Source organism: Ailuropoda melanoleuca, chromosome 14 (genome assembly GCF_002007445.2).
Source record: "Ailuropoda melanoleuca isolate Jingjing chromosome 14, ASM200744v2, whole genome shotgun sequence".
NCBI classification, from domain to species: domain Eukaryota; kingdom Metazoa; phylum Chordata; class Mammalia; order Carnivora; family Ursidae; genus Ailuropoda; species Ailuropoda melanoleuca.
The window spans coordinates 7,145,621-7,173,616 of NC_048231.1; the positions used below are offsets into that span (position 1 = coordinate 7,145,621).

Below are 27,996 nucleotides of genomic sequence, written 5' to 3' on the forward strand. Positions count from 1 at the left end.
CTTAAAGTCTGCTGAAGTATCAACTTTTTTGGAAAATCTTTGCTGACATTGTGTCCCTCCTTTCTCCAACCTTTCCTAGGCTGACATGCCTGCCCTTTCTCTGGGCCCCAGTAGCATCCCTAAGTGTAATTATTACATTCTATTGTGATCACCGGTTTTTCTTTCCCCCTAGATTATAAACTACTTGAAGGCAAGCATGGGGCAAGTACTCTAAACATTGTATGAATTGAATCAAATTGAATTCCTGAGCTTTAATATTCTCATTTTACCTCTTCATTTACATTTTGGGCACTATTTTAAATTTTGTAATGAAAGACTGTCTGATATAGGCATCTCAAGTATTAACTGAGTTGGAGAGGACTAAGAAACCAAACTGGTAGAAGAGTCATCTATCCCAAACCACTATGGATTCAATTAATCTATGAAAGAAAACGACAAAGTAGTATAGAAAACCAATTGAAGTCAGGAAGTTGTTGCTAAACTTCCAGGAATAAGGTGACAAACTGAACTCTAAGTTTACAGATCGTTTCCTGGAGAGCAATGAGGTGTTAAATTGAATATTAGGGTACTTGTTTTTGCTGAGTCATCCATGCCTTAGGCAGAATCTTCCTTTTGGTGGGCACAGCATGAAGACATGACTAAGGAATAGATTATTGGTGCATAAGAAGACTATATTGAGCTTAAGACAATATTTTTAACCAAAACTCCTTCTCCTAAAAGTTGTTTGTTTTGCTTCTCAAATATTAAAATCCTTGAACGCAATGGCCTAGAGTGAATAGGTCATGAAAGTGGGGGGTTGGGGTAGGCTGGAAGGATGAGTGAAACTGTGTGTTCAGCTTGTATAACCAATCAAAAAGCATTCCTGAACATCCACTATGTGCCACGCATAATGCTAACAGGTGGGAAGCAAGCATTATGCTAAATGAGTTTGTAGTCAAGTGGTGACTGCATTCCATAATAGGGGAAAGAATAAAGTGTTTTTATAGGATTTCAAATAGGAAATTAATATTTGGTCTTCATGGAAGCAGTGATATGGGAACCATGTCTGAGAGACTGAATATGATCTCAACAGGCAAAGAAAGGGCCATTCTGGGCAGAGGGGACAGCACACAAAAAGCTAAAAAGAAGACTTAAAAGAACTTGGTGAGGTTAGGGCCATAAGTAGTTTGGTGAGGCTACAAATAGGTAATGTGTGATGATAAGGAAAGGTAGCAGAAGGAGAGAGGGGGAGCAGCAGGACACAAGGTGAGAGAAGTAGACTGGGGCCACTTTAAAAGGCTTTGAATACTGTAGTAAGGAACTTGGTCTTTTTCCTGAAGGCAATACAGAATCATGGAACTTTTAGGCAGTGACATAAGGTGATTTATTATAACCATTGCATTCTTGGCACTGTCTTCTATAATGGCTTTATAATATGCCTCAGTTCCCTCAAACCTTGGTATGTACTTTCCCATTGGTTTTCAAAGAAGATTTTGTCAAGAGAAAAAAAGTACAAGGAACTGGAAGGACTGGGAACTGGGCACCTGAGTGGCTCAGTCGGCTAAGTGTCTGCCTTTGGCTCAGGTCATGATCCAGGGTCCTGGGATCGATCTCCACATCTGGCTCCCTGCTCAAGTGGGAAGTCTGCTTCTCCCTCTCCCTCTGTCCCTCCCCCCCCAACTCGTTCTCTCTCTTTCTCTCTCTCAAATAAATAAATAAAATCTTTAAAAAAAATGAAATTAAAAAAAAAAGGACTGGGAACCTGTAATTCGGTAGGAGCCCAAAGTAGGGCTCCCTGCCTCTTTGCGCCTTTGGGAAACTTTCCAAGTCAGCTTCCCAGAAGAGCCTGGTTTTTTTGCTCTCTCTGTCATGGTTTCCCTCCCTAACACAACCCTTTCCCCATGGTGTTTTCACTACCACAGCAAGTTCACTCAGTCTTTCAAGTGCACAAAACCACCTTATACAAGTTAAGGAACACAGTCTCAAAATATCCAGTTCAGCTAGACACAGATTCTCATCCTGGGCAGTTATTCGCCATTATTACCAATCCCCTTTTCCTAATTTATTATCCACCCTTAGGTGGTAACCTCATGCTTACGGCCAGAATTATGTTTCTTAGCACACCTTGAGTCATATGTATATACTCATATATAAAACATTGGGTATTATTTCATAAAGCAACCCTGAGAGATAGGTATATTTATCATTGCCATCACTTTACAGATGAGAAAATTGAAGCCCAGCCAATAAGTGGTTTATGCTCCTCCTCCTGTTATTAAGATTCAATTAGGATGGAATCTTAAAAAAATTTTTTTAAAGATTTATTTATCAATTTGAGAGGGGGAGGAGGGGAGAGGGAGAGGTAGAGAGAACCTCAAGCAGACGCCCCACTGAGTGCGGAACCTGACGCCCGGGGCTCCATCCCATGACCCACGAGATCATGACCTGAGCTGAAACCAAGGGTTGGAGGCTTAATCAACTGAGTCACCCCATGAAATTTAAAATTTTAACTTTAAACCACCATACTATTTCCCAAATATTCCGTGCAGCTTCTATGTACCCTTTCTCCATTCCAAGTCATGCTACTCTTTTCAAAACTACCCAACCTTCTCGATTCCTATGGATTTCGCGCCTGAATTTCCTTGAAGTAAACCTCCCTCTGTTAGCCAGGACAAAAGAGGAGCTTCTTAACTTCCATTTCCTCACTCCATTGGCTTCTCTGAAAATTCCAAACTCCTTCACCTCTCAGAGTTGATATAGGTGGTAGAAAACAAAAGTCTGCTCTGAGTTTTACTATATCCTTAGGGCACACATTAGACATGGAATAAAATAAACGCATATCTAAAACCCAGTTATATTTTGATTATTAAATCTATCCCAATCCATGTAAAATTTGAAGGATAACATTTCCCCTGAAGAAAATCAGAGATTTTTTTTTTAAGATTTTATTTATTTATTCGACAGAGATAGAGACAGCCAGCAAGAGAGGGAACACAAGCAGGAGGAGTGGGAGAGGAAAGCAGGCTTCCAGTTGAGGAGCCTGATGTGGGGCTCGATCCCAGAACGCCGGGATCACGCCCTGAGCCGAAGGCAGACGCTTAACCGCTGTGCCACCCAGGCGCCCCGAAAATCAGAGATTTTGACGTATGTTATGAAAATTGTATATGGAAATAATCATCTGTATATTTCAGCTAAAGGAAACAGAGTCAAAGGGGAACAGTAGCAATTCTCTTTTTGTTTAAATGTCACATATTTGGAAGCTGGAGTTTATAATCTGAATAGCCATGAGAACCCTGAATAAAAGAAAGTCCAACTTAGCCATTGAACTAAAGGAAAAAAATAAACAAAGCTGGCCCCAAGCTCTTGGGAGCCTTCTTAGGAGCTTTTTTGCACCTGCCCCCAGTCAGGCTCACCTGTGTTCACAGTAAAACACCAGAGTTGCTGCTGACTCATCCTCCCCAGGCAGGTGAAACCAGGTAAAGACAACCACCCCTGTTAACACTTCCCTTAAGATAATGGAAAGAACACATGCCTTCACCAAGCAGATAAATCTTCCTTTTAGAAATGAGTTTCAATCTATCTGTGAAATTACGCTCCAGGGTGTTTCCTTATCCCTTTAAACAAAGGATGAAAATGATAGGTATGCTCTAGGCCCTGCATCCTTCCAGCTTCTTGGAATCAGGCATCATAAAAGACAAAAGACAAACGTATTAGAAAGAGGGTGTTAAAAGAAGATTCAAACTGCACTCTTAAGGAAAAACTGTAATCCTGCCCCAGGGATGTAGTTTAGCATATGCAATTGAACAGGTTTAACATCTAGTTTCTTAAACGGGTTGTTTTTACCAAGAAATAAACTCATGCATAAGCTGCAACACATGGGCATACTTAATATACATTATTGACATCATATGTTTACTAATGATTCCTATGGTAGAGTACTGTCCCAGAGAAAATTCTATTAGAAGTTAATCCTTGAATGATTCCTACAAACTTTATTTTAAATAAATACCTATGAGAGAAAAGAAAATAGATTTTTTTGGTAACCTTTTTTTGCTTATTTTACACCACTACTTGGTCATTCCTTTCCAGGGCTAATCTCCTGTTTGGTAGCCTCTATTTTCCTTTCTTCTACCTGTCAACCTCAGAAAACTTCATATTCTTTTAAGGGATAATCACACTTCAAATTCTGGTGCTGCCCACCTCCTCCCATCTCATTTACTGCCTCTCTGCCCTGGATATATTTAGATTTGAATGGAGAATTTCATTGGGTGGATAGCCATTAGCTCTTGAAAGTTCATACCTAAGAATAGATGACCTTTTTATTCAGGTGCTCATTTTAATAACAAGATACCATATCACTCTGGGAAGTTAAAAAAACAAACAAACCTGGCAGACATGTAGATTGTCTTTCATGCCAAAGAACCTACTCTTTGAGATCTTTGACTACAATGTATTTTTTATTTATTTAATTTTTAAAATCATAATTGTTCCCTGTTAGTGATGAGGCAGAAAGCTATACATCTCCCCCTTGTGGTTTCTGTTAGTGTTTGCCTTTCAATGTCCCATTTCTTCTCGTTCCTATCATTCCCAATAAAATACTGTTAAAATGATCTTCATAAACACAATTCTGATATCACCCTCCTGCTCAAACTTCCAGTGGCTCACTATCACCTGCAGGATAATCCAAACTCCTTGCCATGGTCCACCTGAAATTCCTATACTAAAATTCTCTGCTTTTTAAAATCCTATATATCCTTCAAGGCCCAAATTTCTCTTTCCCAATTCCCAGCTAGAAGTAGTCTCTCCATTTTGTACTCTTAAACGACAGTCTGCCTGTAATTATAGGTATTTATGCTTATCTTAACTCTCAAGCTCTATTGTGAGTCTCTGGAGAATAAGAAGGGACAATGTCTTTTTCACCTTCCTATTGTCCACACAGATCCTTGAGCAAACGCCTCCATAAATGTCTATAGAATTGAAAAAAATAGATACAGTGGTTAGTAATATTAAAAGTCAGCATTAGGTTTTAAAAACAGAGGACACATTTAAAAATGGATCAAGAGAGAGAATTGTATAGACCAGCCTCGTCCAGCAGAAATACAATACATGGGGTGCCTGGGTGGCATAGCAGTTAAGCCTCTGCCTTCGGCTCAGGGCGTGATCCCTGCGTTATGGGATCAAGCCCCACGTCAGGCTCCTCTGCTATGAGCCTGCTTCTTCCTCTCCCACTCCCCCTGCTTGTGTTCCCTCTCTCGCTGGCTGTCTCTATCTCTGTCAAATAAATAAATAAAATCTTTTTTAAAAAAAATACAATACAAGCTACTTGTGTAATTCAAAATTTTCTAGTAGCCAGATTTAAAATAGATGAAATTAACTTTAATAATAATTTTTTTGCCCAATTATTTTAACATGTGATCAATATAAAAATTACTGATGAAATATTTTACATTTTTACAATTTTTTACTAAAATTGTCTTCTAAATCTAGTGTGTACTGACAATACATCTCGGTTCCAATTTGCCACATGTAAAAGTGCTTTATAGCCACATGTGGCTACCGGCTACTATTAAAAAGAAGTTGAGCCCAGGATAGGAACGAAGTCCTAGTCCTGGGTGACTGGTAGCAGTTTTGTGACCACAGATAAGACCTTTCACCATTTATTTCTTGGTTTCCTCATCTGAAAAGGGGAGACATTTTCCTTACCATTCTTATAGGGTTGTAAAGGCATAAAATTAGAAGCTGAAATGAGGACACTTTGGCAGGTTGAAAGTATCATACAAGTGGAAGGCATTGTAATTATTCCAAGAATAGAATGAACTTTGAAATCGCTCTTAATCTTTTCTTTAAAGAATCTGGATTCCACAGTCTCATATGCTCCCTGATTCTTCACTGACTTGACTACAATAGGCAGGGTTGAGGGAGGATGCTGATGCTCTTATTGAATGTCTCCACTGGAGTAGCTGGGTATGATGAAGACAGGTTGTTCAGAAACACAAAGACAGATTCTGGATATTCATATTCAGGTTCATTATGTTACTGTGAAAAGTAAGATGCTTTCAATATGGAGGAAAAGGAAAAGGCAGAGTTCCAACCACAAGTATTTTCAGCCCCTGCAGGATCGACCTGGTCATTTTCTATTTGCATAGTGTGTGCATGTCCCGGAGGTGCTTCTATGACACAGAAACACGTTTCCCACCGCTAATGGGATAAATGATGGTCATTTATTATTAACATTTTAAGAGTTCTTTTTAGGAGTTTTAGGAGATTCTCTGCAGAGCTGTAAGTGCCTCTTCCCGGACACTTCGGTTATTGCTTATTCACCTGCCGAGAGCTGATTTATCACTCTCACCGATATGATGTTGTATATAAATCATTATAATTTCAGCTTTATGTACGAAGTAAGCCGAGGCAGCGAGAAACAACTCCCTTTCGTGTGTGTTGTGACTCGCCTTTCTGTCAGTCCAGACTCAGGAGGGCGCCTGTAAGAACTCTGCTCCGTGGGAGCTCCCTTTCGCTTTCCCGCCACAAGCTCCACGGTCCCGCCCTTCTTCCTCCTTAGGTTTCCCAAGTTCCACTCCGGGCCCGGCGTCGTTGCCTAGGAGACCAGGCGCTGCCCGAACAACCCTGGCTAACGGGCGGAGACTTTGCGTAAGTTCCCGAGAGCAAATACTCCAGAGTCGAGTACTTCGGGCGCATGCGGCAACCTTTCTTTTGCTCTCGCGAGGTTTCGTCTTCCCGGAAGCGCTGGAGGACCGTTTTCGTGAACGGCGTCGGGATGTGTGGGGGCTGTGTGGAGAAGGAGTATCCCAACCGGGTGAGCGAGTGGGCGCTGAGAACTTTTCTCTCCCTTGGCCCATGGCCAGCCCCTGGGACTTCTCGTGGCCCCGGCTGGCCTTCCCTGAGAGGCCGGGTGCAGGCCGACCCAGCCGCTCTGCCCATTCCAGTGACCCGGTAGCTGTATTTAGGCACTTGACGGCGGGGTGGCCTGTGGCCGTACGTTCCGCCGGTCCCCGCCCTGGCGGCTGACATCAGCGGTCACCCCGCTTCTCTCGAGCTCCAGGGGACAACCAAGGAAACCCCATTACCACCAACAATCCAGTACGACGCCGAAGGGACACGCTTTCCACCCCTCCCCCACACACACCCCTGATTTCATTCTCAAGCTTGATTTGGTGAAATGCACTTTTCTTACTGAATTCTAGCTCTGGAAGGGACCTCTGAGGCCATATGTTATAACCCAGTTTTGCAGATGAAACTATTGCCCAAAGAGGGGAAATCATCACTTGCCCAAGTTCACATTCTCTTAAGAGGAGAGCCAAGGCCAGAATTCAGGTTTCCTGGCTGTTACGTTTTGAAAAATCTCGTCTCCTCTCAAGCTCGGGAGGTTGCCGAAGCTTGTTTACTCTCATTCATTCCAGGTATACTTACTGAACATTTATGTGTGCAGCTAGATTACTTTGCTAGGCCAGAAAGGGATGCCAAAGAAGAAATCGGCAGCTTTCATTGCATCTGAGGAGTATGTGTTTAACAAAAAATGAGTAGTACAGTTCATAAATGCTGTTCAAGTTCAGAGAAAGGGGAGAGAAATAGCGCTGTTCTCCCAAAAGGAAGGTGAACTTCATTTGGGACTTGAAGGCTGGTTGTGACCAGGGTAGAAAAGAAGGAAAGGAGGAGCCAGAGGTTTGGGGAATATAACAAGAACAAGGATTCTTGTAATGGTTGGGAGGTAGGAAATCTATAGTTGTTTCATCTCTTAATATCTTAATACGTAGTTTTTGGGGAAGGATATATAACAAGAACATTCACGGTACAACCTTGGAAAAAGGTTTAGCATTATCAAATGAAAATATGCATATGAATGACCCAGCAGTTCCCATTCTAGAGAAATAAATGCATTACATATGTTCCTGGAGACTTGTATAAGAATGCTCACAGCAGCATTATTTGTAGTGGTACACTGGAAAAGTGTGATGCAGTCATAGAATGGAATGAATGAATAATGAAAGTGAATTAATTAGAGCAGTGGTTCTCAACTAGGTGAGATTTTGCTTCCCCAGGGATGCTTGGCACTATCTGTAGACCTTTTTAGTTGTCACAGCTGGGGGTACTACTGACATCTTGTAGGTAGAGGCATTATACTGTATATTTATGTTTCATATACTTTATTGTGTTCTATTTCATGCTTTTTTAAAAGTGTAAAATTTTTTTATGAATCCAATAATGAACACTGCACGTTTCAGAGACCACACGAGGGAGGCGCTCGTAGTGAAGAGTACTAAAGAGATTGGGTTGGATTCTTAAGAATTGAGCTAATCAAAAGACTTAAAAATTGTATTAAGTTTAGATTCTACACTTTAGGCATTGGGCATCCATCAAGAAAATCGAATAGGTACATAATTCTGAAATCTATTATTTAGGAGAATGGAATCTTATGGCTGTATATTGAGGTTATGGTAGGGGGGGAATAGAAAAGGGAGAGTCCTACAGAGTATTTGGGGAGCCATGGTAATAGTAGTGTAGGCATGAGATAACGAAGACCTCCTGTCAAGGAGAGAATTACTAGAACTCAGCCAATTTAATGGAGGGAGGAGCATAGATGATCTTAGGGTTTTCAATCTAGGCAGTTGGGAAATTGGAAATATCATTACAGAAATTGGAGGCATATGGGAGAAAGAACGAAAATTGGGGTGCACATGGTCAGATTGTTTTTATCATGTTTCATCTAAGATTGAGAATGTAACATCCAAGAAGTTAAGTGAAAATACAAGATTGCAGTTTAGGTGTGAAATTCAACCAGATGAGTTAGTGGAATAAGAGTGTCAAAATAGAAAGGATTTGTTTTCTTGGGAAAAGAATGTGGAGAATCAAGCAGGATCAAGGACTGAGCTTCAAGGAATAATTTGGAAACTGAAAATAAAGTTAAGAAGAATAGAGAAAAGTATTGAGGGGATTGGGAAACCAGAAAAGTGCCTTTCATTGGCACTTTTTTCTGACTTAATTCTGTTCTAAAATAATTAAAGGGCTGTCATTCTGGAATTTCAGAAGGCAGATTTAGAAATCATTAGTGGGTGGATGTTATTGGGTTGTAGGCTTTGAATCAGAACAAAGAAATTTCTAACAGATTTTCAAAAGTGGAATGGGCAACCATTGGAGAAATGTTGTTCAGGAGGGACAGACCATTTGAAATCTGAAAGGTCCTTCCAACTCATGGAGTTTTCGATGTCATGCGATATTTCTGAGGGCAGTAAGAACAGAAGCCACTTTGAGCTTAGCAAAGGAAAGGACAATAAGATGATAGTAGCAAGTATAGTGTACTCATCCAAAAAATTGTCGGTGAAAAATAATGGATTAGCATGTCAAGAAGTTCTAAGTGCGGAATGAGTAGGTAATAAATATTTATCTTTGGTTTCATAAAATTTTCTAGAGATTTGTGGTAGATATTTTTCACAGACGAAATACTAGTCTTAGAAGACAAACAAATAGTGAAAGAAAAAGTTTGATAAATTGGACTTCATAAGAATCAAAACTAAGTGCTCTTCAAAAGACATTATTTAAAAATGGCATGCCAATAATAGGGAGAACATATTTGTAATACAAATCTGACAGAGGATTTGTATCTAAGATATATAAAGAACTCCTACAACTCAATAGTAACTCTTACAACTGGATAGGATAAACAACCTAACTTTCAAAAAATGGTCAAAAGACTTGACTAGACACTCTACAAAAGAAGGTACTGTGTAGGCACCATGAAAAGATGCTTAATGTTATTAGTCATGAGGGAAATACAAATTAAAAACTGTGAGATACCACATGATTAATATGGCTAAGATAAGAAAAGACACAGTACCTCAAGTCGGTGAGGACGTGGAGCAACTGGAGCTCAACAGTGCTGGTGGGAAGAGAAAATGGAAAACTAACGGGCAGTTATGACGTTCATATGGACCATATTTTTACCATCTGACTCAGCAACTCCACTTCAGGTGTTTACTGAAGAGAAAGATATATGTTTCCACAAGACTTACTGAATCTTTGTAGCTGCTTTATTCATAATAGCCCCAAACTGAAAAGGACCCAAAAGTCTCACAGCATGAATCCATGCTGTTTGGCAATGAAAAGCAATGGGCTACCAGTACAGCAACATAGGTGACTAATACGGACAGAGCAGAAGAAACTGGATGCAGAAGAGTATACCTCACGGTCCTATTTGTATAAAATTTTATAACAGGCAAATCTAATATCTAGAGATAGTAATCAGATCAAGGGGTGCCTGAGGCGAGATAGGGGTTGGAGATAGACTGCAAAGCCTGAAGACTGTCCTAGGAAGATAGAAATTTTTATATCTTGGTTGGGATAGTGGTTACCTTGATACACATATCTGTTAAAAGTCATTCACCTATACCCTTACAGTGTGTGGGTTTTATTGTATAGAAGCTGTACTTCAGTGATGTTTATTTTTAAGAAAATCAAAGCAAAGGACCTGTTCTTAATAGCTGGAAATTTATACTTTAACCCTAAGGCCTTTTTCCCCCTTTAATAGTTACGTTGATGTGCCTGTGATTTAGTATCTCCCAACTACATAGTTAGATTGATTTCCTCGCTTCCACCCACCCCCGCCTCCAGAGTTAATCTCTACCTTAATATATAGCATCAAGGAGCCACTCAAAAGGGAGAGGTTAACTGTGGTGCTGGGAATCCAGGAAGGCTTCACTGTGGCATCACTTAAAGCTGGTCTTCCTGATAGTTCATAAGCTCCTTGGAGGAAGAAAGAGGTGACTCATTCTCTGATCCTTCACTTGCTTTTGCACAGTATCAGGCACATAGCTGCATCGGAGAATTGGTGCTTGGACTGGTTTTTAGTCACATGGACTGTTAAAAATACTCTCTGTATTGGTCAGAAATGAGGTTGAGTTAGATTCTTTATAAAATGACTTTCTGAACAATTATTAGTAAGCCTTCAGCAAAGACCTCCCTTGAGCTAGGAGCATAAGGTGTTTACAATTTCTTCATGAAGAAGCAAATCCCTTTCTCTTTTGAGTGCCATGGTGTCAGTCTGATGAATTGCAGAGCTTATCTTCTCTGCCTGAATCACACATACCCTAAAGGACTGGCATCTGTAGAGATGAGAGTTTATTCTTGTTTGCTTATCTTGTGTTATTTTTTAAGGCATCAGAAAATGCTATTTCAATAATCAACTCAGCATCACATTGTATAAGATCGTTTTTATCATTAGTTCAGTATTTCCATTTTGATTGAATTTTAATTCTAGTTTTATGCTATGCCTCATTGAATATTATTGGCTATTAAATTTTTCTAATTTTTCCTTTTCACATTTTATATTATTAAAGCTTCATTAAGTTTCTAAATATCCATTTGCATTTAGTCCTCTCAAACACAGTTGCAGTCCTCAGAGACTTACAGCTTTAACACCGCTTCAGTTTTCTTTGCCGTAAATAGCACTTCTAAAGGAAAGCTAGTAATTTCAAAAATTACTTGGTGCAGACTTCAAGCAAGTAAATTCTAGCCATGTTTTTTTGCCTTTAGAAATTTTTAGTCTATTAATTATTTTCACTAAGGGTTTTAAAATAGAAAATTAAATTTCTATTTTTAATATTTTAGGGTAACATCTGCCTGGAGAATGGATCTTTCTTGCTGAACTTTACAGGCTGTGCAGTGTGCAGTAAGCGGGATTTTATGCTGATCACAAACAAATCTTTGAAAGAGGAAGATGGAGAAGAAATAGTTACCTATGATCGTAAGTAGACTTTTTATTTTCGAGCAAGTCTGGTAGCAGATACTGGCTTTTGAAAGCTGATAGTGTTGTACCTACTGATATGTTGTGTTTTATGAGGCCTGTTTCAATATTGTATTGCAACAGAGTTGCTAGTTTGGTTTTTAAGAGGAAAATAGAGATGATCCTAGCATCATCAGACTCTGCATAAGTGACTTTTGGAGATAACTGAAGCTTATGATTCAGGCACCATTTTTTGTTTATTTTTAAAGTCTTTATGCCTTCTGAAATGAGAGGTTTTTTTTTTTTAACCTTTCGGGTCATTCACGTGAGTTTTCTTTTTTTTATTACAGTCTAATACAGTGATGTTCTCCAACAGCTACTGAAGTGTTTAGGGCTCTTTGCTGCCATGCTACATGGCCCTGGGATGTTATGGTTTTTTTCGTCTTGTTTCTGCCCTCCTAGCTTTTTTGGTCTTCTATCTCATCATCCGTCTGTTGTTTCTTTTGCTGTGCTGCCTTCATATGCTGATCCTCATCCTCAGCACTGGGGACCAAATAAATAAGCTGAGGTTGGCATTCTAAGAATTTTTATGAGTAAATTAAGTATAGGTACATTTTAGTCGCCAGGTATGGTGACAAGAAATTAAACTGTTCACACCCCTTTTTGCTTGTTTCCTGGTTCTTTGGTATGTTCTGAATATATGAGGAATAGATGTGCAAATAATGATATTTTTAAAAAGGAATATGAAGGACACTAAGCCTTTAGAATTGAGTCGGACTATTGAAAGTATTCTAAAGTAGAACAGACTATTTCTTTATTTTAGCCATAACCCTTTAAATTCTGTTTTAAAGAGGTAGTAGGATATAGTGGTTACAAGCAAGGGCTCTGGAGCCAGAATGAATGGGTTTGAATTCTGTTTCCAACACTTCCTACCTCAGTAGTCTTGCGAATTACTTAACGGTGGTGTGGCTTTGTTTCTTTATCCTTAAAAAGGTGATAACAATAGTATCTGCTTCTCTGGGTTTTGAGAAGATTAAGTAAGTAAACAGATAAAAACCATTTAAAACAGTAAGCACTCACTAAGCACTCAAATCCTAGTTATTATATGTTTTTACTAGAGTCTCTTGTTACTATTAAATTCACTTTAATGTCTAGCATTGGCTTTTTATTTATGATTGTTTTTAGTAGCACAGTGTCTCTAAGTCCTGAGAATGGGAATTAATATATGCCTGTTAAATGTCTGAGTTGAGGCCCTTCGTTATGTAGCATTGCTATGTGATGGATTTTGGATTTCTTATCAAGGCAGATATTATAATGGGTTTCCTGCTGCTGTGTTAAATATATCAGTTAAGAGTCTTTTAAAGCAATACCATGCTGAAAATAGAAATTTTTCTGTCTTAAGACACCTTCCAAGGCTTAATTGTTTAAGTCTCCCTCTGTTTCAGCAGATCTGTGTAAGAATTGTCATCACGTAATAGCCCGGCACGAGTACACTTTCAGTATCATGGATGAATTTCAGGTAAATGTATCAATGTGGTATGTTATTGTGGGGAAGGGGGAATAATAAAAGTACTTTTGTAAATCTAGATATAGTTTTAATAAGTGAAGTACTAGTAAATATAAAAAAGGAGACCATCCTTCTTTTCTACTTATGTTAAGAGAGACACTTTAGACGTGAGTATATCTGTTCAAATCTGTCTCCATAAGAGTCACAAATCAAAATGCATGCCTTACAAGTAATATCTCAGGCCTGTCGTGTTTGTTTATAAAGAACAGCACATTGTGGCTTCTTATGAGGTTACAGTTGTGCCTGTTTTTCTCTATCCAGTTATGTAATTGCACAGTTGTTGGTTTTATAAGTGTTGGCTTGCCCACTGCCCCCATACTTGCTGAGCATGGAAATTTTGATAAGGAGGTTATCTTTGTCTTCCCCCACGGGCATATAGAGCTGAGCAACTCTGTAGTCTCAGTTGTGGTAAGGCATTTTAATACAATTCACTAAGTAAGATGACAGGGTGGATATATCAAGGTTGGGGGAAAGAAGCTGGACCACCATAAGGATAGAGAATAAGTACTTATTATAAGGACGAAGCCTTGTACAATCATGAGAGCACATGAAGAATTGTACGGAAGGCTACCGTATGCCTGAGTTGTTGATGATTCACAGATCTGATGGTCAGGAAGAAAAGCTGGACAGTGGGGCAGAGCCAAGGGTAAACTGGAAACCATAAGGACACACTGGAACCTGTGACTGTCCCTTACTGCCTCCATTTTCAAGCTTTCAGATTGAGTTACTTACTTGGAGTGAACTGTGTATTCATCTATAGGATATAAATATCAGGTTGGAGCTTTTAACAGGCAGGGGAATTTTTTTAAGTCCTTCAAATTTGGGTAGGATTTTAATGAGAAAAAAATGATAATCTTCCATAACAGAATCTGACAATGTAACCGCTCTCGTTCATTCGTATTTTAGTGTAGACGAGAGTACTTATTCACCTGTGAGAATCTGGTCTGATATGTTGTGGTTAATCTGTAAAACATCTTGACCACATCTTCTCAGCATCCAAAAATTATGCCTCAAAAAATGTTTAAATGTTATATGTAACTTAAGGCAAAATCAAGATCTCAGTGAATGAGTAGTGGCCAAATAGGGGAGGGAGCATATCATGGGCTTAAAGGAGCAGCTCTGTCCTTTCATGAGAGGAAAGGAGGGCTTATAGCCATTTTGCAGAAGCTTCTGAAGCCCCTGGGAGCTTTTTAGAGCCCTAAATGGATGTTAAGATTGCCCTAATTAAGCCATTGTCTATCACTGCCATGAAAGCAAAGTCTAGCTGATTTTCCTTTATGACTGAACATAGCCATCTTCCAAGCTGCCCCAGAAATGACTATGGGGTAGGAAGAAGATAAAGGAAGATGGCTGGTATTCACAATGCCTAGCCAGTAAAATTCTCTTGCCAAAAAAACCCAACTCTTAAACCAGCCTCTCCACCTCCTCTTCTCTCTCAACATCTGCTTCCCTCCACCTGTATTCTATATCCTACCATCAGATTCATTTCCTGAAAGTGATGCTTTAGACTACCGCTTTGGCCTTTCCATAGCTCATTTTAGCTACAGTGTAATATATCTGAGCTCCTCATTTCAGGGTTCTTACGGGGCTGGCCACCTTCCCTTTCTCTTCTTTCCCACTAGTCTCTTTGGCTCACCACACATAGCATTGTCCAGCCTCAGACTCTTCCCTCTGTCCCAGAAGAGAGGAAGATTTTTATTCCTTTCTAAGGCTACCCTTTCTGCATTTCCTCACCAATCTGCTCTCTACCGAGCATCTTCTTTGTCTCCCTGGGATTTAAAATATTTCTTACAGTAAATATACTTGATTCTTCTTTGGTTAAAAAATAAGTTAAAAATCCTTTCACTTCACTCACCTACCTCTAATCATCTCTGTCCCTCCTTTTGCTTCTTTTCTTGAATAGGTCTTTACTCTATTTTCCTTATTTCCCTGTGCTCCTCTTAACCACCTGCAAACTGGTTTTCATTTTCACTTTGCTAAAACTATTCTCTCAGAGGTCTCCTATAATGTAGCCGAATGCTGTGACCTTGCCTCAGTTCTTAGCTCTTTTAGTGTCTCTCCTGGGTCTGGTTTTGTCAACCATTGTGCTTTTTGAAGGATTTCTTCCCTTGAGGTCCATGGTGCCAGACTTTTTTCTTTCTTTTTAAATCATTCCGAGCCCTCTTATGCTTTTTCCCTGGTTTCCTTTCCTATTGTCCCCTAACTGATTTTTCCTCTGAGCTTTGGTCTCTGGTCTGGAACCTTCTCTTTACTTTCTCAAATAGTGAGCACACGTACACTCAGGCTCACCGGAAACCTATCAGCTGTCTCCCAAATGTCCTTCTTTGACGCTAACACTCTGCCTGCCCTCCTTTCTTTCTTTGTTTCTCTTGCCTTTTTTGGCCCTTGCTGCCACATGTCATGTCAAGGACCATACCCACTCCAACCGAAATTACTACAGCAGCTCCCAAACTCTAGTTCGACGCACTGCCGTCAAGTTAATCTTGCTCAAATACATCATCCTGCTGATCTCGCTGCTCCATGTGGGAAATGTTTGCCCTTTCCCTCTCACTGTCCTTATTCCTGCCTTTTCCCTGACTTGACTAGTCCCTTTCTCTACCTTCAGGTCAACTAAATCTTAACTTCTTTCAAGCAGAACTTAAATTCTGTCTCCTCCTTGCTCTTGATAGTCCGGCCTGTACTGCTTTCCCCGTTTCCTTATACCGACAGTGGGCCCTGACTCCTGTGAGTAGCCACTTGGGAACTTCCTTCTCAGCCCCACTGGCACAAGAACTCTGTTCTCAGCTTCAACAGTCTACTTCCTCATTCCCGCCCTGCCCCAGCGCCTGTTTCACTCCAGCGATACTTCAGGTTCAAGGTGGGATTCCCCACATTGGTAATGTTTTGTTTTAAATGTCTTATGGGCGAAAGTAGGCAGAATAGTGTTTTAACCTCCACCATCCAGCTTCAGTTTGTTTTACTTTGTATCTCACCATTCCCACATCGCCCTACAGGATTATTTTGGATCAAATCCCAAATATATCACTACTTCTGTAAATATTTCAGTACATATCTCTAAAAGATAAGAATTCTGTTTTTAAAATAACCATAATATCATTGTTAAAGTGAGATTTTCCGATGGCACAAGTGGGGGGGGAGGACAGAAGTACAGAGTTTAAACAGAAAATGCATTATAAATGATTACTGGTGTCCTTTATTTTTTATATCACCCTAAAAGCCATTGAAAGGACTATGAGTTTGCCTCAGGAAGCAAAAGGGGAACTGTGAGACTGCCTTCTCTTCCTCTGTGGACTAGGGAAGGAAAGGAGTTGGGGTCAGAATTAATAGGTAGTAATAGTAGAAAAGTGCCATGGGCCCCTCAGAATAAAGCAAAGGATCTGGTCTTCCCAAAGGTGATTCCACACACTCCACCCTTCCTTCCAAATCTCTGTCCCTGTGCTTTGCCCAGGTGGAGACTTTGAGGGTTTCCATGAATGACTTGAGGGGGGGGGTTTCTTATCCTCCCAACTTGGCGAGTTTTGATAAGAGGTGTCCTGATCCTGGCAGCACGGGGGGATGTGTTCCTGGCATTCCAAGTTAGAATTCTCGATTTTCCCACAGAAGCACTGCTATGTACGGTTAGATTCTATAGTACTTACACAGTATGAGTTTGAAAGACTCCCTGGAATTTCCTGGCAACCTAACTGCTGTGTACAACATTGCTACTATGGGGAACTGCTTTTGAAATCCAAGTAATTGACCTACATTGAAACTTGGATTCCAGACCAACTAGAAATTAAAGATTTCAGGTGTAATCGGTCTTACTTATTTAATAACCTTTCCAGAATACACCACGTGTTAAGTTTTTTTCTTGCTCTCAAGTTAGATTGTAAATTTTGCAAGGTCAGACCTTGTTCTTTCCTTCTCTTATGTCTGCCAGTGCGCCTAGCTAATTGCAAAGCATTTAGGCACTTAATAAAAACTTGTCAATGGATAGATTGGGTGAAAACTCAGATGTTTGTCTCGCTTCACACATTTTTCTGTTTTGACTATTATTGTTTTCTTCTTCATTTCCAGTGAAAGGTTCACATCCTACTAGTAATGTCTGGCAGGTGAAAGCAAAAGTATTTGAGAGCAGTAAAAGAGCTAGAGGGTGGATTTTTATTTCATTGTTTTAGAAAGATCTCTTTATTTTGAGGGGGAGGGGCAGAGGGAAAGAATCTTCAAGCCGACTCCCTGCTGAGTGCAGAGCCCCGGCCTGGGGCTCAATGTCATGACCCTGAGACCATAACCTGAGCCAAAACCAAGAGTCGGACACTCAACTGATTGAGTCACCCAGATGCCCCTATTTCATTTTTATTATTATTATTATTATTTTTAATGATTTTTTTATTATATTATGTTAATCACCATACAGTACATCCCCGGATTGCGATGTAAAGTTCGATGCTTCATTAGTTGCGTATTAGTGCACCATGCAATACGTGCCCTCCTTACTACCCATCACCAGACTATCCCATTCCCCCACCCCCCTCCCCTCTATTTCATTTTTTAATTTATGAGACCTGTATTTGTTCTTTGAGCTTTAGCCCCTATTTATCCCTATCGTGTGTGTAGAGTAGACCTTGAAATTAAGTGTGGTCTCTAAGAAACAATCTTTCTTTTGCCACAAGTAAGCTCCCCTGCTGAACTCACTCATAGGAAACAGAAATACACTTGCCTGAGTTCTGAGTCTCTGAACCATAGTCATTGTTTATCTCTGTGACCCTCTCTCTAGTGACTGTTCAGACCCATGAAACACAAACTGCCTTGACTGACCAGTTCCCAGACAGCTAACAATCTCAGTTTGAAGTGTGGAAATACTAGTAGATTTGGCATTAGGTTTGTTTTCCTAAAGAAGATAAGAAAGTTTTTAAGCAAAAGCTTGAAAGGAACTATGTGTGTATAGTTTATGATCTATATTAAATATTCTAGAAGGGGAAGACTATAAAAACAGGACTTTGCCCTAGGAGTTTTCCCTAAAACAAAGCTGCTTCTGTCACCAGCCTGGACATTTTTTAAAATTTTAATTCCAGTATCAGGAACGTACAGTGTTACAGTAGTTTCAGGTGTACAAGGTAATGACTTAACCCTTCTATACAACACTTGGTGCTCATCACGGCAAGTGCCCTCCTTCATCCCCGTCCCCTATTTCCCCCATCCCCCTGCCCACCTCCCCTCTGGTAACCATCAGTTTGTTCTCTATAGTTAAGAGTCTGTTGCTTGGTTTGTGTCTCTCTTCCTTTGCTCATTTGTTTCGTTTCTTAAATTCCACATGAGTGAAATCATATGGTATTTGTCTTTCTCTGACTGACTGACTTCACTTAGCATGATATACTCTAGGTCCCTTCATGTCATTGCAGATGGCAATTTTTCGTTCTTTTCTTTTTTTTTAAATCAGCCTGGACATTTGGTAAGCCCAAGAAACATAAACTCCTGAAATAGATCAAATTCCAGACAGCTAGCTATCTAAATATGAGGCATGATGAGTGGATTTAACTTAATTGTTTATTTTCTTGGAGTAGATAAAAATAGTTGTTTTAGTTTGGGATCTTTCTTTCTTTCATTTTAAAAAAATCATTTCTGTTGCTTAGTAGTCTTAAATAATCTATAAAGGAGCAACTTTAAGAATAGGAATTTGTCCATAGGGATCCACACTCAATTTGCTTCACCCCTTTATTTTATTTTATTTTTTAAGATTTTATTTATTTATTTGTGAGAGAGAGAGAATGTGAGCATAAGCAGGGGGAGTGGCAGAGGGAGAGGGAAAAGGAGGCTTCCTGTTGAACAGGGAGCCCGATGCAGGGCTTGATTCCAGGATCATGACCTGAAGGCAGATGCTTAACCGACTGAGCCACCCAGGTGCCCTGCTTCACTACTTTAAATAGCAGCACTAGGGGCACCTGGGTGGCTGTCAGTTGAGCTCTTGGTTTCGACTCAGGTCATGATCTCAGGGTCATGAGATTGAGCACCCCCTACTCCTCCCACCCCATGGGGCTCCATGCTGAGTGTGGAGCCTACTTAAGATTTTCCCTATCCCTCTCCCCCTCCTCCACCCCAGTCCCCCCCCACTAACTCTCTCTCTCAGTTAATTAAATAGTGCTAATTAAACCCAATATGTGTTTGGATTTTTTTTTAAGAGAGGGAAGGTGGGAAGGGGCAGAGGGAGAGGGAGAGACTCCTAAGCAGTCTCCATGCCCAGCATGGTACCCGATATGGGGCTCCATCTCATGACCGCAAGATCATGACCTGAGCCGAAATCAAGAGTCAGACGCTTAACTGACCAAGCCACCCAAGCGCCCCTAACCCAGTATGTGTTTTAAGTCCAAGAAATAGCCATGCATTTCCAAGATGACATTCTTGTATACACAGTAAATAGAGCATCAGCATGTGTTCAGTTTACATAAACAAAAGACTCTAGGATACACAGAATAAACCTAAGACATCCCTGATAGGTATTGAAGAGATCGATCTAACGTGCAGAAGAAATATCCATTTCAAGAGAATAGCTTTACCAGAGTAAGTTATGAAGGTCTTTCTCCTTGTTCCTCAATGTAATTATGCACTTTATCTTGTTCTAGGAGTACACCATGCTGTGTCTGTTATGCGGCAAAGCTGAAGATACTATCAGTATTCTCCCTGATGACCCTCGACAAATGACTCTGTTATTCTAAGGATCCTTCTGCAGTTCTGTAGTAACTATGTTGTGTTGGGTTACAATACAGCAAAGCAAGCCTCATGGTCTGTCTTCCTTCATTTATAATGGAAATTATTTTGCATATTTTTTTCTGCTTAGACTTAACTATCCTTTGAAAGAAAAAGTAATTTAGGGGATTAGGTTCTTCTGCTGAGCTCTTCTGCTAAAGTTCCCAGTTCACATCAGAATGAAGAATCTCTGTTAGAAGTTATGTGGCTGGAAAATAAAGCTAGAATGGGAGCATACCTAATGCCCAGGTCTTGGTGCCAATAAAAGGAACCAGGGCTCCTTGGAGAAATGATTGATTCTAGGACTGAGGCAGTAAATATACAAGATGAGCTCGGAGCATTTTATGCCACAAGGAAAGTGCCCCCAAAAACCCCCGTAAAATCCCCATAAAACACAATGATTGGGAGTATGTCAAAAGGACAAAAGAGCCAGCTGAAGGAGCTCCCAGTGACTGAAGTTGGAATAGTTTCAGCAACAAAATAAAGTAGTATTGAATTATAACCCAAACATTAAATATCTATGAGCCCTTACTGATATAAATAAGTGATTGAATAAATAAAGACATAGATTGGAAGGATAGACATGCAGAAGAATTTCAAGTAATATATGTAGATATTCCCCACTCCTTAAGGGTGGGTTATGCATAGCAGCTTCCTTCCAAAGAGTAGAGTATGCCAGGGGAGAAGAGTAACTTTAAGTGGAAAAACCTGACAAACACTAGCTCAACCAAGTGACCACGGTTAACATCCTCAGTGATAATCCTATCGATAATAGCATGTACTCTTGATATGATGTGGTGAAAGGGTACTTTACCTTTATGGTCTTCCTTCCCTAAACCCATAACCCCACTCTAATCATGAGAAAAACATCAGAGGAATCCAAGTTGAGGGCCAGCCTGCAGAATAACTGACCAATACTCCTCAAAATTGTCAAGGCCATAAAGACAAGTCTGGGAAACTCGCACAGCCAAAAAGAGTGTAAAGAAACGTGACAACTAAATGTAACAAAGTGTCCCGGGACAGAAAAAGGACATTTGGTTAAAACTCGCAAAATCTGAGTCAAGTGGGGACTTTAATTAATATAAGTAAATAGAATGATTTCAACTGCTGTAAAGAGATCTTAGAATATCTCACCCTGTGTAGTTGAAAGAACACTGGTTTGGGTGTCGGAAACCCTGGCATTTAGATCTCTCCGCCATTTGGTAGCAGGATAACCATTAAGCAAAGCATACCTCTGGTCTTTATTGTCCCATTTCTATTAGACTGGGCTAAAAAAAGTTGATATTTTACTTCCTTCACAGTATTGTTAGAAGATCCAAATAAGCATATAAAGTACTATATACAATGAGATGGCTTTTGGTTAGTTCTTCTCGTTCTAAGACCAAAATTTAAAGGGTCAGACATTAGAAACAAAATTGTTTCCTCTTCATATCTAAGAAATTTGAAAATTCTAAACTAAAGCTTTGCTTGTAAGGGAAAAAAGTGAGTCAAGTGTTCATTGTTGATCCCAGGGAAGTTTTGTTACATAACAGGAATAATAATAATAATAATAATAATAATAATAATAATACTGAGGTTTATTGAGTCTTTACTATGTGCCAAGGCCTTTTTAAACACTTACTTCGTACTCATTAACAACGCCATGAAGTAGGTACTATTGTTATCCCAATTTTAGAGCCAAAGAAATTAAAGCACAAAGAGGTTAAGGAACTTGAGGTCACACAACTAGTATAGTGACTCCGTCTCAACACAGCTGTTCATGACACATGAAGTATAAGGGTCTGGCAAGGTAAGGAAGAAGTTGAAAATGTCGGCTACAGCACTCTAAGGAATCTAGGCATGTCAGACTAAGACTTGTTATTCAGAAAAGTTAAGTCATCTCTTCCTTAGGGATCAGTTGCATTATTCCTGGAAAATGTTTTCCACTTTTCTGCGAATCTATATCTGACCTGCTGAGGAAATCATTTGGTGAAATGGATCCAGAAAGCAGAGAAAATGCTTCATTACTTTAAATAGCAGCACTAAGCCCATTATAGCCTCTGAATTGTCCCTTCTTGGGGTTTGCTACTGCTTCCAACTTAGTCATTTGGAGCTCAAGGGTATGATTTTATAAGCCCCAACTGATACCCTCATCTATTACAGGCTGTATAATTATCTGTTTTGGACTATATATTACAAAACTTAAAACATAAGATCCTATCCATATTTGTCATTATTAAACTAACTTTGTGCTGTGTTTTGTGATACTTTATTTTCTAAAATTCTTCTATGGATCTAATCAAATAAAGACCTTTTGAACCCAGTTCTACTGAATGCATATTTTTCTGTTCAGATAAAGGGGAGCCAGGCAAAAATATCAGTTTTCTTTACTTCCCTTCTTGAGATGCAAGAAAGAAAAGGAATCATCTATAGATGTAATTGGGCTTGTCCTAGCACCTCATTCTTTGTCTGCTTGCTCTGTGATGTATAGATCTGCAGTCTGTATACTTAAGCTCTTGGAGTCAGAGCTCAACGTGTTTGTTTTGTTATTTTAGCTGGCCCAGTCTTTCTCAAATGATCTTGGCTTCTCCTAATACTAATCAATTGATATATGATATATTGCGGGCACAACCAGATATGGTTTGTTACTTATCAGTAATTACTAAGAAGTATATGTTCCCTGTTCTTTATCAAGGTATCAAGAATTCTTTGTTTCATTCCTCTTTTTTTTTTTTGTGAGCAAGGTTAAGTTACTTCACTGAATTTGAGGCTCTCAGTTTCAGTTGTGTGTTTCTCGACTGTAGTACAGTCTCTATTGTGAGATACAGTATGGTTGAATAGAGAGGAAACCAAGAGACTTAGGTCTAAAATTAGCTTTGCCACCTGCTCGTGTTGGGATATTAGACAAGGAACTTATATGCACCTCGGTTCTTCAGTGGAAAAATAGAAATAATCATGCCTCCTGCAGAGTTTTTAAATCAAATGATGTAAGTGAAAATGTTTTTAAGTTGTGCAGTGCCGTGTATAGGCAGCTAACAGTGGTCTTTCTGAAGGAACTCTGAGATAGAGGAAAGCACTATTGTGTTGTATTTAAGAGTGCAGGCTTTGGGGCACCTGCCTGGCTCAGTTAAGCATCTGACTCTTGATTTCAGCTCAGATCATGATCTCAGGGTTGTGGGATCAAGCCCCATGTTGGGCTCTGTGCTCCGCTGGAGATTCTCTCCCTCTCCCTCTGCCTTACCACACCCCCAAATAAATAAATCTTAAAAAAAAAAAAGAGTACAGGCTTTATAGTTGACTGACCTGGGTTTAACTTTCAACTCTGCTACTTGGAGCCCTCTGTCCTTGGCAGGTCTTCTTCACTTACCTTCTCTTTAAACAGAACAATTTTTCTTAGGGTCAGTATGAGAATTAAGTAACCTAATATATATAAAGTACTTATGCAGTGTGTGAGTGTAGTAAATATTCCATAAATGATAGTTTAGATGACAGTTGTGATGGTGATTATAAGAAATCAGATTTGAAATCACCGATTAGATTTTGGCTCAGTGTTTCTTAAACTAAGGAGATTTAGCTGTGGGAACATAGTCATGGAAATAATAACTTTCAGTCTGTGTACCTTGGTTCCCTAAAATCATTTACCCCAAGCTTTATTTTTTTGTTAGAGCCCTCAGAGAAGTGATTGTCTCTGTCCCTCCTCTAAATCCAGTGGCATTATCTCAGCTCTCAGGGAAAGCTTGTTTGTGAGACACCTTCCTACTTCCTGAGTGCCCCTAGGGAAATGTGATGAAAAGATTGAAAGTGGGTGATTATATTAAACTTTGCCATATCTTGTTTATGACCGTATGCTGATACTTCTGAGGATGGAAAAGGAGACAAACGAGATGAAGAATAAAGGAAACAGTTTCTCACTTCCCTTCATCTTAACAACAGCACAACTAAAGATTCAGTAAGAGGGAAATGTCCTTGTAAAAGAAGTCTCTCCAGTCCTGCCTTCCCTGTTCCCTTCTGAGCCAGACTGGTTAGGTCCCTTCTGAAGCATGTAGCATTTTCCCTGCCCAAGTGGGGAGCCCTTTTCCTAGCTTTATGGCCCTTACTGACTCTCTGCAAAATCACTTATACTGTTAATTCCTGATCCTTTGGGAATCTTTAAATAATTCCTTCAACTTGAGCCTCATGGGAAAGACCCAACACGTTGTACTGGCATATCAGCCCTAAATTGCCTGTGGCATAATGCCAACATCAGGACAGCTGCTCTGTTATTAGACATAGCAACAGCCTTTAGCAGTATGGAGATGCTGAACAAATCACCCTGGCCAGAGCCTGAACAGTCATTGGGGTGTCCCCCTGATCAGAGCCTCCCTCTATCAAGCCTTTGTGTGCTGCCAGCTCTCTGTCCCACCTGCGGTTTTGTACCATCCCTCTACCCTCCGTCAAGGAAGAAGACACAGAGAGCCTGGCCGTTTGCATACCTGCCCTTTATTGGATGCATCTAGCAGGTGGCTCTAAGCCCTTCACACTTCTCAGACACCGCCCACACAGTTTAGGAAGGCGCCATCATTCTGTGAAGGCCCAGAGCCACCCAAGTCTTGGAGGTCCAAATGGAATCACCAACCAGAAGGTAGGGGGAGGGAAGGGAGACAGGCGGACTGGAAGGGCAAGGCTCTTCAAGGGGAAGCTTTGGTCCAGCAGTGTCTCCTGCGGGCACACTGGACCCTAAGGAAAGATAGCAGGGGCTGGATGGAGTAGATCTGCATGTCTATATGGCAACTTTGAGGAGGCGCTTGATGTCAGGCTCAATGTTGATGGTAGGGAAGGTGCGGCTGTAGCGGCGGAAGGGCTCCCCCTCCGGCCCAATAAGGAACTTCTCAAAGTTCCAGGCCACATCGGAGCGGCGCACCGGGCTCCAAATGATGAACTTCGGATCGGTCATGAGGGAAAACGGGTCATCATAAGGGTAGCGGAGCTTGTCTTTCAGGTAGGCGAAGACAGGATGCTCGTTCTGACCATTCACCTCACACTTTTGGACCAGGGTAAAGGTCGGCTGGAATCCACCCCCGGGGCGGACATACTGGAGACTGTTCAGGATCTCCTCATTCTGACAGTTCTCCTGGGGGAGGAAAAAGACAAAGAGCATGGAAGAGGGAAGGGGGAAGTGAAGGATCCACAAAAATCTTTCACCCTCCTGTACTCCCTTCCCAGGATCATTCTCTTCTATGTAGCGCCCCCCACTCCCACTCTATTCTTTCTCTTCCCTTCTTCACTAGCTTTGTCCTACTCTTGACTGGGAGATTCCTCACTCACAGCTATTGTTTGATAGTTTGCTAGGCCATCCTGCAAATTCTTGCAGTTCCTAGCTAGGCTGTTCTTACAGTGAATGACTTAGCACTTTCGAACTGCTGAATGACCCTGAACAGTTCTTAGGGTATCTGTCTGAAACTTCAGGCAACCTTGAGGTCAGGGCAGTAGAACAAAAGGAAAAGGAGGCTCAGGTGATGCCACCTAGAACTCTCCCTTCCATTGCTCCCCCCATACACACTCACACTCACACACACGTCCAGCCAAACCTTCCCTTTCCCTCTGCCCTGATTTTGCCTCCGTTGCTTCTAATTACATGTGAGTGTTGAGTATAGCCTCTGTCTCTGTCCTGCTCATTTTCTCAAGCTAAGGGTGAAATTGAGGACTAGAGGAATGGGATTTATAGCTTCTTGCTTTCATCTTGCCTTGTCTTAGATCTGAAGCATAAGTAGGAAGAAGCTTTGGTGAAGGAAGACCCCATCCAAGGAACTCTGGCTTTCAGGTACCACAAAAGCAAAGTAAGTTAGAGATAATAGTGGATGTACCCTAAATGGAATTGCTCAGTGACCGACAGGGATGTATTCAACCGGATAGGGCGTTTAGGGTTCTGGAATAGGCCAGGCCATAGGAAGTTAAGTGCGTGCTTGAGGGTTAAAATTTGTAAATGTGTAGTTATCATTCCTTTTACTTCCAGACTGCTCTTTCAAGACTTCTTACACTCACTCGCTGGACGTAGCTTTGAAGGCTTTAGCTCTGAGCCTGTTACCTGTCCAGCCCCCGCCCCATCCCTGTCCTGTCCCTACTCGGCATTCCCCACCCCTGACAACCCCCAAAGGCCCATGGAAACCCTTATTTTCCACCCCTCCCCCTGGGTCTAAGAGTCAGATATCTCCCTGTGGGAGAAAGTTCTTGCCTCTGACCTACTAGAACCAATCAGTACAGTTAGTTCCAGGCCATCATGACACCTTGAGCCCAAAGGTGATCTCTATTAGAGTCCTTACCTCTTAATGCAAATGGCCGGCCGGCTACCAGTAGGTTACAGATTCCCTCCAGCCACTAGCTAGCCTGAAGTGATGGTGTAAGGCTGGAGGCACCTCTGGGGCCAAAGAGACACCCCTAAAGAGGTTTTGCCCTTTCCCTCTCCAGCCCTGGCCAAGCCTAGAAACAGACTGAGACACGGAAAGAACGATGACAGCAGTGATGGTCTGGGCTCAGGTTTGTCACAGTCAATAACACTTCAGCCTTCCTGCTGTATGTCTGCTAGTCAAGTCCTTGCCTTCACGCCACTGTGAATTGAACTGAGGGGGTAATAATTAGAGGGTTCACTTGAGGACATTCTGCCTGCTGGTACTGTTAAAATGATAAGTGAAAATAGGGGAATCCCTAAAAGACAACTTGAGGTGTGTGGGCTGAAGATCTAAAACTTAACCCAGTAATCAGAGACAGAGATTTGATCCCCAAATGGGACACACACACACACACCAAAAAAGAAAAAAGGAAAAAAAAAAAAAAGAGAAAAATCAGAGACAGAGAGGGGCACGTGACACCCAGAGGAGACCCGTGCACATTGCACACCCTCAGCTTCACCAAAATCACTCTCCACTCCGCCGATTTAAAACAAAGTCCTTCAACCTAGATAATACAGTTGCTTTTGCTTTCACTTGCATATTACTTTATATTTTTCAAGTTATTTTTGTATCTGTTACCCTCTGAACCTCACAATTATCCTATGAGATAAGTGGCATTATCCCTCCCCCCCCCATTTACAGATGAGGAAACTAAAACAGAAAAGTCAAGTGACTCTTCCGAGGGCACAGAGCCGCGGAACAGCAGAACCACGTCTAGCTAGGACTCAGGTCTCCTGGGTCAGCTCAAACCCGGTTTGATTGTTGATCTTCTATTTCGTCCCCTTATCCGCTCCGCGGGTATTTACCAGGTGACTTCTCGACAGTGGAGGGAAAAGCAGACCCGTACCAGCCCTCATGGAGCATATGGGAAGACAAGAAACAACAAAACCCCACCCTCGGCGCGGCAGCACAGACAGAACTTCGCATGCTTCCTCTGGGTAGTCACCTGCACCCCGAGACTGGGATTGACAAAATGTACCCGCGATTCCAGACGTTACGACACACGGTCCCTCTCCCCCTCCCCGTAGCCTACCAAAGCTTCAGCAGCCCAGCTCCTCGGGTACGTGACAAGGCACCCCTCACCTGATGTCCAAATTGGTTGCAAGGGAAGCCAAGAACCACCAGGCGCCTGGGAAAGCGGCATTGCAGCTCGTTGAGCTGGGTGAAGTCCCGGGTGGTCGTGCCTCAGAGCGAGGCCACGTTCTCAATCAGCACGGCCCTGCCTCGGAACGTATTGAAATCTACCTTCTCCCCGTCCAGGCTGATGGCACTGAGGTCGTAGAAGGACTTGGCTATGTAAGCCATGGTGAAGGGGCAGAGTGAGGCCTGCAGAGTGGCGGAGCCAACTTCAGGGTCTGTTAAAGGGGTGGGGAGGAAGGAGGAGCCTGGAAGGACAGGAAGGGTTTCACAGTGGGGCTCTGAGCACCCCCAGGATGACTTAGCAAAAACAGTCACCCACCTGTAGGAGTCGTTTCCACAAGGAGGTGCCTTCTCCTATTTACAGACTCTGGACAAAGCCGCCTGCCTGCCCCACCCCGCTGGCAACCTGGGAAGGGCCAATTTGATATCTATGTGCAAACATGAATAAT

General features: G+C 41.3%; 2 protein-coding genes across 3 annotated transcripts; one reads left to right on the plus strand and one right to left on the minus strand.

The window, feature by feature from the left end:
• Window positions 1-6,636: 6,636 nt before the first annotated feature.
• On the plus strand, window positions 6,637-22,304 carry CHURC1 (churchill domain containing 1). Of its 2 annotated transcripts, none has more exons than XM_019793881.2 (4): window positions 6,637-6,793; window positions 11,599-11,734; window positions 13,159-13,232; window positions 19,880-22,304. In XM_019793881.2, the coding sequence occupies exons 1-4, from the start codon at window positions 6,674-6,676 to the stop codon at window positions 19,970-19,972; spliced, it is 423 nt and encodes a 140-aa protein (XP_019649440.1). In that variant the 5' UTR covers window positions 6,637-6,673; the 3' UTR covers window positions 19,973-22,304. The 2 variants fall into 2 exon arrangements, with proteins under 2 accessions (XP_019649440.1, XP_002914199.1); XM_002914153.4 differs by having other exon boundaries at window positions 13,162-13,232.
• A 1,022-nt stretch (window positions 22,305-23,326) lies between these two features.
• On the minus strand, window positions 23,327-27,894 carry GPX2 (glutathione peroxidase 2). The gene is made up of 2 exons (XM_011217735.3): window positions 27,491-27,894; window positions 23,327-25,092 (listed from the first exon to the last, which is right to left on the minus strand). The coding sequence occupies exons 1-2, from the start codon at window positions 27,710-27,712 to the stop codon at window positions 24,742-24,744; spliced, it is 573 nt and encodes a 190-aa protein (XP_011216037.2). The 5' UTR covers window positions 27,713-27,894; the 3' UTR covers window positions 23,327-24,741.
• Between the last annotated feature and the right edge of the window lie 102 nt (window positions 27,895-27,996).